At 39.9% G+C, this 12,238-nt stretch overlaps 1 protein-coding gene across 2 annotated transcripts in view; it reads right to left on the bottom strand.

Annotated features, from left to right (window-relative positions):
• Positions 1-12,113, bottom strand: part of DCP1A (decapping mRNA 1A) — a 37,805-nt gene extending 25,692 nt beyond the window's left edge. The window contains exons 1-3 of one of the 2 annotated variants that reach the window (XM_075096190.1): positions 11,601-12,113; positions 10,561-10,601; positions 8,768-8,895 (exon numbers count right to left, since the gene is read on the bottom strand). In XM_075096190.1, the coding sequence (XP_074952291.1) occupies positions 8,768-8,895; positions 10,561-10,601; positions 11,601-11,735 (304 nt within the window). In that variant the 5' untranslated portion in view covers positions 11,736-12,113. The remainder of the gene's footprint in view (positions 1-8,767; positions 8,896-10,560; positions 10,602-11,600) is intronic. The other variant, XM_075096191.1, reaches the window with a different exon arrangement.
• Between the last annotated feature and the right edge of the window lie 125 nt (positions 12,114-12,238).

The raw sequence follows: 12,238 nt of genomic DNA, 5'->3' as shown, positions 1-12,238 counted from the left end.
AAAATGTAAGTTTTAACTACCAGATGCTTTCTTACTACAATTGCAACCTTCTGTTTTGAATTACTGGCTTCACCATTTAAACTAGGCTAAAGAATATAAATATATTTTTAAACACTTGCTTTTAAATTTGTAAATTTCTGAAGCTCAACAAAAAAATTAAAATTTGAATTACAGTATGACAGTTCAGACAGACACTCTCTGGAAGGTTCCCTCTCCAAATTCTTTTTGTAAGAGAAGTAACTGTATAGGAAGGAAGCTGTTCCAAAGCTCCAATCATACTGTTCCGTTCATGGAGCAGCTTAAAACTAGATTCATATTGAACCCTACTCTTTGAAGGTATTGAGGGCAAAGCAACGAGGGCAAAAGGGTTCCAGCTCAGCAAGACACGAAGCCGCATTCTGGCTTTCAGAGTAAGTAAAATTCCATTGAAAACTGGCAGAGTTAGAGCCTGATCACTGAGCTGAAAGATACTCCATCAGAGGGAGAAACTTTTTCAGTAGTGCCGGTACTAATAGTATCTTCATCAGCAATCTCACATCAAAGAGGCCATTTTTACCCACACACATACTCATCTCCTCACTGTCCCCACAGTTGTGCCAACACAAGTTTGCAGAACTCTTCAGAATTGTATTTAATCCAACCCACAAAGCAGGTGTTTTAAATCTTGGTTTACCTATTAAGTTTGGCAGTGCATAGCGTGCAAGCACATCAAAGGCAATTGGACACTTTACATACATTACCATTAAAATATTTTCATTACTGAAAAGACACTTTTAGCCTTTTAAAACTCATCTTTATACTGCAGTTCATGCCGATATTTTTAGTCATGTTTTTGTAATCAGTTAGTGATTTCAACTTCCTAAGTGAAGTAATACTTTAAAGAAAAAAAAAAAACAAACAAAAAAACCAAACCCAAAAATCCAATCCAACACAAGCGTTTCTAGCCAGATAGATTTTTATTTCCAATGGAGATCCCCCCTTTTTTACCTCCTCCTCAAAACAGTCAAAAATCTCAACCAAAGCCCACTCAAAGTTATTTCAAGCCTTGCCAAAGAGGGCCATTATTTACCAAACTTTCTTCTAGACCTGCAGTTATCCTAAGCTTACTGTGTTGGACCAAAACCCTCATAAAGTCATGCCCACACCTCATTTCTACAACAATATCTTAAGACAAAATGAAGTTCTACTTTTCTTTTTTAAAAAATTTTATTACATAAAAGCTATATTCATTTGGGTATTTGTTCCTTTAGAAGTTACAGCCTAAGTAACAGACAACAAAGCTTTTCAAGTAATAAAGAAATCAATATAGCACAATTTAAGGTACTTCCTTCTTACAAAAGACATAAGCCAATAAAAAAATCTCATACTTCTAGCCAATGCCTATGAAATTTTTAATATTTACAGTTTAATACAACTGGATTGTCTACTGTATAGAAACCTGAAAGTTTTTCCAGGTTGAGCTACTTATCTAGTCATGTAGCATATCCTAACACTAAAAAAAAAGCTCTTTCCCTTCCCTGACTTAATTATCAGACAAACTGCCAAGGGAAGAAAGCTTCTTCAAAAGCATACTTGCTGAAGAAATGAAGATAAGGAACTATAATGATATCTTAATGGGAGAAATGATAAAAGTCACACTCAATTCTCCCAGAAACAGGCCTACACAAGGCCAGAAGTAGATCCAAATCTCAGTTTGGTGTACAGAGCATCAGGCTTTTTTCCACTTTGTGCTACTGGCAAGCAGTCATAGGGAGACACTGCAAAACATTAACAATATTACAAAGATGTAAAGCAGATTATGAACAAGTAAACTTGGGCATTAACTCACATATGGTCCAACAGGCTGGAATGTTTACCCTCCTCTTTTCGAAAGAGGACTCATTTGTACTATCAGCTCAGCTCCCTTGCCCTAGAGTATGTGTGCCCCCCAACTGCATTACTGCATTTGATATACTTACACACACGCAGCTTGAGCTATGAACATCCTTTTATTAAAAACAGAGCTGGTACTTACCAGTTCTTTTCAAATCTGCGCTCTTTTTACTACACCCAGCATGAACATTAGCTGAATGTTCATATGTCTAATGGCATATCTTTCTACTGCAGCTCTTTTAAGAGTTTCATCCGACAGACACCACTAAATTGACTTATTTTTCCATCTAGTTCAACACTTTCCATCCAGCTTTTCTACACTGAATGCTGGGCAGCATCTTTAGTAATCAAGTAGAAGCAGTTTGTAATCATCATCAGCAATATCTTTCAGCTGGATTCACACTATATCTTGACACACATGAAGTCAGGAGTAACCCATATCACAGACAAATCAGATCTCATTAAATGAAAAGAAGTAATCAATTACCTTCATCTCCATTCTTCTTTAACTTATATCAATTTTATTAGAAGCACTGACCCACAAATATTTATCAAAACATGTAACACTCAACTTCTCTACAAACTTGACTGGATCAATCATTAAAACTTGACTGAAATTGCTATGGGAAAACAAAGAGATTTTGAGAAAACAAAAGCATTATGGAAGTCTTCCTACTCAAGCCTAACAGCTGGATGACACCAAAAAGAAGGTCTTGGTCTCTTCTACATTGTGCTACCATTGCTTCATGGGGCAGTCAGCTTACTGTTCCAACGTGGCGCAGTTAGCAGGTGTGAATTCGGAGTGGCAGTAGCAAAGTGGCACCACGAGACAGAGGTCTCACTCTCTGGCAGCGTAAAATGAAGTTGCACCCCAAAGCTGTAGTTTTACTTCAGTTCTCATTTTAAGTAAGCAGAAAGCAGCAGTGTCACCACCCTTACATTCCCACAACTTTGCCATTAACTCATCCTACCCCAATCTACCTCTCCCTTATGTCACCTGGACACATTTTAGTCCAGACCAGTTCCTTATAGAATCATAAAGGTTGGAAAAGACCTCTAACATCCTTGATACTGTTTGCACTTCAGCTTCACAAACATGCCATCTAGCACAAAAGAGTGGGCAGAAACTGTACACAGCACAGTAAGGCAAAACTGTTAAAGCATTCAAGAAACTGTAGCCTGAGAATGCTGTGCCAGAAGAATCGTACATGGGACTCATCAGCACTTCCAGTTTCAGAGGTTCCAGACAGTATCACTCTCTTGCCTTCAGCAGTTCAGCTGTTTGTGCAGATATAGCTTCATCTCATTCAAAAAAATTATCTGTTTAAAAGTTACCTTGTCTAGTTGGAAGAACTGAGAAAAGAGAGAGAAAAGTTTCATTTTACAGTTCCAATTTAGATGTTGCTATACAATGAAGCAGAACAACTGCATGTGGAAGACAGTAACCTTTCAAGCTCTCTTGGGAAAGAAAGGGCTTGTCTTTCAAAACCCATCCTATAAGGTATTCATGGAAATCAACTTAAATTGATTTCACTCCCATAAAGAAAAGCACATATACGCATCATTTGCATATCGTATATGCATCATTTTACACTTCAAATAGAGTTTAAGGCAAAAGCACATAAAGCAATCTCAAAGCTTATTTCTTCCAGTAGCAAGGTTAGCTGAAACGCCACCTCTCTTCGGTCAACCTGCTTTAATATCTTCTTCACTGAGATTCTTCATTAACTATTCATATTGTCCTCAATTTAAATATTAGCCTGCCACATAGACCTACAAATCATTAGAATTAATTTTAAAAGTCCCTTGCTTTCTTATTGTTTTGAATATCAAAGGCCATTTCACACATACAGTTCACAGCACAATCCCACAAGGAGTTGCACTGGAGTAATTCAACAGATAGCAAACAGCATCCAAGATCAGGAACACTTCAACAGTCTGCTCTCTGACAATGTATAGTGTGCAAAGAGAGGCATTATTACTTTGCAACACCTAACCAGAGTGGAAAACCCCTTCCAGTTACAGTACCGTCTTTTAGGTCAAACGAAATATTTTTAGAACTACTTAACAGCTTTCAATGGTTCCTCCCCTCCCCCTAGCTTGCATCGCTTCTTCTGCTATAAAGGTATCAAGAACAGGCTCCTTCCTTATCTCAGACTAAACCACTGGGTTAATGCGCTTGGTGAAGAGCCATTCTGCTTCCGCAATCACAGAGATGTTATACTTAATGCATTGCCAACCAGGAACAAAGGTGATAATGAGTGACTCTCCTTACCAGTAAGGATGTCCTGTTTTGAAACTAGTCAGGAGCTCTTTCAAAGCATTTTGAAAGCCATCTGACATAATGCAACTTATTTTGCTTTTGCTGTTCTGAATACAAGTTTGTTTTATTAATGATAATAAAACAAGCCCAGAAGACAGCACTTTGTAACCAAGTTCTCCACTTAAATGTATCAACCTCTCCAAAATCCATTATTTTTGTTTTACTAACTCTTACCCTTGGACAGGAATAAGAAGCAAGCGAGAAAAAAACCCACATAAAACGAGGACCATTTATTTTACTACCCAAGTTTTATGCTTAACATCTGTCTTTTCAGCACCATGGAAATCAATCTGCCTGACCTTCCAAGTGAACTAGCTTGGATTAAAAAGCCTTTTAATCAAGACCAACATTACCGATACAGAGGGAAAGTTATAAACGAAAAAGACTTAGAAGAATACTTCTTGAAGGCTTTAAGAGGTAAGTTAGCCATTGCTTAAAACTTTGACTGATTTGCCTCTATTATTAAGCAAACTATCAACTAACAGCTCCAAATTCTCACATTAGAAATTGAAAGAAAGTACTGAACTTCCAGATTGGACTATTACTAGTTATTGCAGAACTGTATGCATTTTTTTAAACAGCTTAACATACTTTTCACAAAATACAGACAAGAGGAAACAAGCTTAGGTTCATTAAAAAAATAGGTCAATGGGATTCAGTACTTCATAAACAAATACTCTGAATACTCTAAAGAACGTGCATGCCTCCAGAGGGAAAGCTAGACAAGGATCACACATACCCAGCAACACATATTCCAGATTAAACCATAATAAATAGCACATTAAGTATGAAGTATAATCTAAAAAATTTCTCCCTTTTAAAAGGAAATATAAATTAAAAATATGTTACACTAAGCCAAACAATTTCTCTTCATTTTGGCAATTTCTTCATTTGTTCACATTGAGATATTTGCTTTAATTCTCTCTAACAATGAAAAGCAAAAAAAACCTTTTTTTTTTCTTTTTCTATTTACCACTGTAGCCGGGATAACGTCTCACAGCTTCTTAGTCACACCCCCTGTTATTTTTCTATTAGGATCTGATGCCTCATGAATAAATAGTGTAAGTTTTCGGGCAGCATTATAAACAACTTTCAAAGTAGACAAGTTTGTTTTCTCAAACTTTTGGGTTTAAGCATTAATTTGGGGCTTCAGCTGTATTATGTAGCTAGAATGATTTTGAGAAAACAAATTCTGGAGTTGAGAAAGATTTCCCCATTAACAGCTAAAAAATTGAAAAGGGGGGGGGGAGGGGAAAGAAAGCCTCTACATGTCTTACATCTAACCAGAATAACAAATAATAAATTGACCCAGACATCTCCATTTCACTCAGTGAAAGCTACAAAAGGCAGATACAAGAAAGCTACTGTATCAATTGGCCTATTCTCCTTCCCGAATACCCATGAAAGACTCCTTCATATCCCATCCTGCAAAAACAGGGGGAACTGCCCCCCGCAACAACTATGAAAGATAAGTCAGGCTTCCTTTCTCATGAGAAAAGTGGCAATTACCTACTCTTGTATAGCCTGGTATACACAACAGACTTTGCCTGCCCTTATTATCATCTTAAGTCAAGACACAATCCCAGAACAAAGTGAAAACATGAAGTTTATAAAACAGTAGTATCATATTCAGTTATAAAGATTGCTGACGTGGAACCTTCCCCAAATACATGGTGCCATAATTTTGCTTTGATCATCTACTATCTCTACCATTCCCTGGGGAAGCGTAAACCACGATTTGTCACTGATCCTGTTACAACCTAAATATACAGACACAAAATATGTTTGTCTCTGCCAAACAGCAGCACTAAAATATTATTTTAGGTTTTTATCAGCTAGTCTGAACCATTCCCCATCTGTAAGCGAAGGAAATAGAATCAACAGTTCAATCATTCAGCAATCTCAGCAGGACAACTTACTTTTAAGAGTTTCTAATTATCATAGTAGATTTGCTCAAGAATACAAAAATAACCACTCCAAAAGAAACAGGGCTATTGCCACCACTCTGTATAAGAGAGAGTTTCTCCTAGCACAGCCTAGCAGTCCATCCTCTTCCAGTCATTAAAGAATTTCAGAACTTCACATTAAGCCATTGGAGATACACATTACATTAACTGGCTTAAAACTCCTAATTGAATTAGTCCCCAAAATGCAAATGTTTTTCTTGCGAGCAGGCAGCTGAGCAGAAGTGGACACCCTTCCGCATGAAAAGACCTTGGTCAAGAATCCCCTAATCTACCCATACAAATAACATACATGGTGAAATTTGTCTGCAAATCCAAATCAATCTTGAATGTTTGGTTTTTTTGTTTGTTTGGTTTTTGTTTTTTTTTAAGTTTCATGAATGCTGTGCAGATAGAGGCAAACAGCTTTAACACTGAACATTTAAATCACAGTTTGTTTTTTTTCTAACTAATTCAGGGGACAGAGGTCCGAAAATTTGGGAAACTGCATGTAAGGAAGAAAATCCACAACACAACAACTAAATGCAAAATATAAGGAATAAAAAGATGCTGTTTGCTATGCTTTTAAGCTTGTATTTCAACAAAGCAAACACTAGCCGAGCACACAAAAACTGATCTGCTGTTTTTTTGTGGCACTTGGGGAAATAACTAATGACGTACTAACTACACTGCACATTTTCAATTTTCAATCAGTGTAGACTGTTTCTGGACATTGCTACCATGTTCTTCCAGGATACAGGACAGGGTGACAAAATAAAGCATAGTTTTTGACCAGTCTTTTAAAATGACAATGGGGGGGAGAGATGCAAGAGGAAAAAAATACTCTTGATTACTTCAGAATGCAATTATTTCCCATACCAGTCTGTAATATTTTCCTTGCTCACCTTTGTATGAATTTCCTCCTTCCTCATACTTTTATGTGTCACTTCTATCCTAACTCCCATGAGCCTCCCACAGATCTTACAGAAGAGTATCCCATAGGAAAAGGAGAGTTTTTATCAGTGAGAGGAAGGCATATAATTAGCTTTAGAGGTTTCTAATGAACTCACACACAGCCTACCTTCTCTGATTGCTTCCTTTAAGTGATCCTCTAGTCACTCCCACTAGCATACACCATCGTAATTCCACAGCAGCTCCTGCTTCCTGATACCATCAGCAGTTCCAACAAACAAATGAATCAACTTCCTGCTTCTCTTATGACACCAATCTCACAACTGCAATTCTTTCCTCTACTGCCACCTGATCGGCCATCCTACTCCTACGACCATCACCTACAGCTCCTCTTCCTTCCAGACTGAGCAACCTGCTTAAACATCCAACTCAATGCAATATTTTTCCCCTCCCAATTTCTTGCCAGTAATTTACTTCCCTAATCTCCTAGGCTTCTCAACTTACTGAGAAGTTCTGACATTTTCACCCTGATAACACAGGAGGCTTGCTAAGACTATTGAACAGAAGAGACCACCTACCTTAAGCTGTTCTTTGTCATCATAATGGAATCTATCCTACTGCCCACAGATCCTAGAGACTTTCCAAGGGGGAAACAGGAAAGGATTAACATTAGACTGTTCTTTTAGCTACACAGGAGCATAGCCAAAGCAGTGTTCCTATCTAATTCAAGGGGTCATTCTGGCAGGAAGAAGACATGGTGTTGAGGAAGTACTGTATCCTGACAGCACATAGGTTATCCGAGTAATTCCGTAAAGGGAACCTGTCACTAGACAGCAACAAACTAGTTTCAAGAACTTTTGTCTAGAAAAGAGGACATGAAATGATACCTTGGTATCAATCAGGAGGACCCTCTGCTCTGTGGGGTGCCTTTTATTTATCTACTTAACCTAATGTGAATTTCATATACACATATATTCCCTCTTTCTCTCTTTAAGGGCTACATAATTTACACTTTGAGCTCTTTGGAGTAGCAGGATTTTTAGCGTGTACCTAATTGGCACACAGTACACTGGGACTCTGAAGCTCAACTGATGACCCAGAACACTACTAGAATTCAAAAAGCAGCAAGAAGATACTGACTACTCTTTTACCACTCATCTCTATAATGACTATCCCAACACCCAGACTTGTTGGATACTAGATGCCAGGAAATTTAGTATAGACATCTATCTCCTGAGTCCAAAACCTGTTGTGGAGAAAGAAGCCTTCAACCTAGAGCTGAGCAGTTTTCTCAACTTCTTCAGGCAGCTACTGATTAATATTTGTTTTCTTGCTTGCAAAAGGGGAAGCCCTTATAACTTCTTGGTGTTAAATGCCTTCAAAATCTATCAATCTTCATTGTCCTTTCACAGTTTTTTATTAATGCTCTAGCACTGTGTATATGTTTAGATAAAACCTATCGGATCATTAATTAAAAAGAATAGAGCAATATTGAACTTTGTTAGTATATCCTCTTTTTATTGAAAGCAGGTGGTCACCACAATATAACAGCACAGCTATTTAAGGAAATCTAGCATTGTAGACAGAAAACATCAGACATTTCTTTGGAACCTGCCCAGTTACATTATACTTGAAACCGACATCACAGTAATCAGAAGTGGTCTAGGTTATAGAACAGAACATGGAGTTTATATGGATTAAAGAAAGTTATACTCACAGCTAGCATTTCTGTAGAGAAGAAAAGGTTCATGGAGCTGAAACTCCAAATCTTTATTTACTGGTTCAACCAGGTTGTGCATGTTCAGTCGATTCACTATCGTAAAACCATGATAAGGAGAAGCTGACCTATTGGTCCAATGAAAACAACACCAAGGATTAATACCCTGATCTACATATACAATTTTCTGAAACAGAGTTACAAATTAATCTTCAAATCTCCATTGCTTTATTAGGTGAAGCTTTAGCACTCCTGAAGCTCTAAGAGTTGTTCTTCTGTGCCATTTCTTGTCATGCCAACTAATTTCAAGTTAAAACTACACTTACCTCAAAGCAGGATTAGCGTTAACATTACAGTTCTAGATTGCTAAACTGCTGCATCAAAGATATGCCTCAAAAAAATCTAGGGCAGGTCCAGGATTAAAATGCAAGTGTATTCAATACTTCACATAAGATAGTTTTGAGACATTTTAGAATCTTTTATTGGTGGAGAAAAAACAAATCACTTACAGAGCAACATTTACATTACTGTAAATAGGTATGACAATATAAAAAGATGTTAGCTTAAATAACATGAAATACACTTAGAGGGGAAACATAAGCAGTAATTTCCTTCTACAGGGAAATTCTTTAAGTAAAGGCTTAAGCCAGTGTTCTCAAAGTAGATATTATTCAGAACTGTATTGCTGAGTGAAAGAATTTTTATTATCTAGATTTTTGCTAGACACCAGGTAGAAAAATAAAACAGCAAGCAAGCAAGCACTGGAAGTTCCAGATAGTTTTAGATCTGTTTTGTCTTTACTGAATGATCAACAACAAAATCTGTTGACAGCTTCTAAGAAGGGGGAAAACAATCCTTACCATCATGAGTTAGTCTTTTAATGCACCTAACAAAACTTCTTTGAAATAATTGGATAGTCACACAGAAACTTTTTGCTTATTTTTTTTGTTGTCAGTTTGGTTGGCTTTCCTACACTAAGTATTTCCAAGCTTGGAGCTAAAGTAAAGTAGATGGGAACTGGTGACTAATACCCCTTCACAGTGCCAGGATAAATATTGTAAGGCCTGTCTATGACAGTCTGTTTTGGGATGGGTTAAGTCTGCATTATTTATACTTCCTACATACATTTATTACATTGTTAGATTTTTTTGATGTTCCAGAAATTAAAAACTTAAGTCCGTGTTTGGTTTTATGTGCCGGTTCTCCTCCCCGCTCCCTTCCCCCATCCCATATAACCTGAAATTTCTTTCATGGTTTTGATGAGGACATCAAGCAGCCCCAAAACTATATGCTAGTAAAACCCCATCTTTTAGGCAACTTTGTCTGTTTACAGAAGTTTCTGTCATTTCCCAACAGTAAGTTAGGACAGATTATTTAATTTCTCACATGTATTGTTTTCATAATCAACTTTATGGATTTTAGGAAAAAAAGAAAGACTCAGCAGTCTCAGACTGAGCAAACTCAATACATTAACAAATGCTATTGGAATAACAAAATTAGCTTGATAAACTAGGTTTTTCTGTGGGCACGTACACAGCGTTCATGAAGCTTTATGGTTTTTCAGCAGTATTTTTAGGTGCTTTTGACAGAGTTATTCATCTACATGCAGACTTTATTCTTTTCAAATGAGTATACAGACATCAACAGACAGACAAATAAGTAATTATGAGTTTACTGGGTGCAGTAAATCCAGTATGAAAGCTACACACATTAAGCCGAGTTTTTTTTTTCTTAAGGAAGGAAAATGACCCTACCACTCAAAAAAACACCCCCAAAACCAACCAATCCCTTACCTTTTGTACACAAATAAGGTCCCTTCTATGTCGGTTTTCTCCTACAAAAGACAGTAATTGCATTTAAGGTATATGATTGTTCACACAGTTACGGAGCTTTCATATAGCATTTTAATAACCGAGACTTAGAATATCCTTATCTTCCCATGAGGTTTGACATCATAGGACTAAAAATATGATCTCTTATTTTCAGAAACCCCCTATTTTTGCTTAGTAAGATTAAGAAATTAAACCGATTTCCATAAGATTTTGTTTGCGCTATCAGTCTGCTGATGTGATACACAGTATTCTACAACCTTCCTACACTGAGCCTAATGGGTCAGAGCTGAACACCTTTTCACAACTCCATGTTTTCAATATGGACTACAGTCCATTATTCTGCAAATACTGGAAAGGTTGTCTTCTGCAGTGTTACTTAAAGGACAGCAATGCCAGCACAGCCAACAATAAAAGAATATAAGCATGGACCGTGGCTGAGCTTCATACTTCAGTTTTTAAAGCAACCTTTACCATGTGCTTGTGACTCGCCAGCACGGAGAGTCGAACGCAGCTCCAACGCTGCATATGACAACGTGAAGCTCCACGTACTTCCATTTTTATAGTTTTGTAATAGAACAGGCGGTCATGCAAAAACCGCGTTTTAATGCGACGACGAATACCAACATTCCTCAAATCCCACTCTTCCTGAAGTAGGGCTCTGTTCAACACGCATGAGCAACAACAACAAATTAAAAAAAAAAAGTCAACGCGGCAACGGCCACCAAAAGCAACAGAAACCCCGAGAGCCCCACAGCGGCCGCAGCCACCCCAAGTGGGTCAACGACGCCGAGCCCGCCGGGCTTCCTCCCCTCCCGCGGTACAAGCACCCCTCGAGGCCGGCACCCCACGGAGGGAAGGCTCCCAAACTCCAAACTTCCCCGCCACGGGCGAGCGGAGCCCCGGTCCCGCCGCGGCCGACGGCCACGAACCCCCGACTGGGGCCCCGCCGCCACCGCCCAGCCCGGCCGTGCGGAGCGCCGGGCCCGCTCCTCCGCACTTACCCACTCGTTGGCCTTCGGGCTGAAGCTGTAAAGCGCTACTTGGCCAGTCACGTCGGCGATACTGGTGATGTAGGGGTCGTACTGCTTCAGGGCCGCCAGGCTAATCTCCTGCCCCGCTCTGCCCGCCGACTCCATCTTGGGGCCCGGCACCCGCTCGCGGCGGAGGGCAACAACCAGCCGCGCGGTGTCACCGGCGCACTCGTCCCCGCCGCCGGCCGGAACACCGAGCCCCGCGCCTGACGTTCCGCCCGGCGGTTAGGCCCCTCCTTCCCCCTTCTCCTCCTGGGCAACGTCGCGGCAGCCGCTGGGCTCACCGGGGAGGTGGCAGGGGAGAGCTGGGCTATGGCGGGTCCCCCGGCGGAGTGGGCGGTGGGCGCTACGCCGGCTGTACCTCCGCCGGCTGCGGGGCCTGGCCGAGCTCCGCTGTCGGAGCTGGCGCGGTCGAGTGGTGGCCGGTACGTTGCCGTGCTGCCAGGTGTCCGACCGCACCATTGCCGCGCCCGGCCCCGCGGCGAGCTGCGCTCCTTCCCGCCGCCTGCCCGCCGCTTCAGCTGCCTGCAGCTCCCTGCGGGAGGTTTCCGTCAGACATGGTGCCGGTCGGGCTTGGCTCGTGCAACGCTGTGAGGAAAGGAGTTGTA

This window comes from Phalacrocorax aristotelis, chromosome 6 (assembly GCF_949628215.1).
Source record: "Phalacrocorax aristotelis chromosome 6, bGulAri2.1, whole genome shotgun sequence".
NCBI classification, from domain to species: domain Eukaryota; kingdom Metazoa; phylum Chordata; class Aves; order Suliformes; family Phalacrocoracidae; genus Phalacrocorax; species Phalacrocorax aristotelis.
The sequence above is the reverse complement of the archived record's forward strand: the minus strand, read 5'-3'. Positions and strand labels throughout refer to the sequence as shown.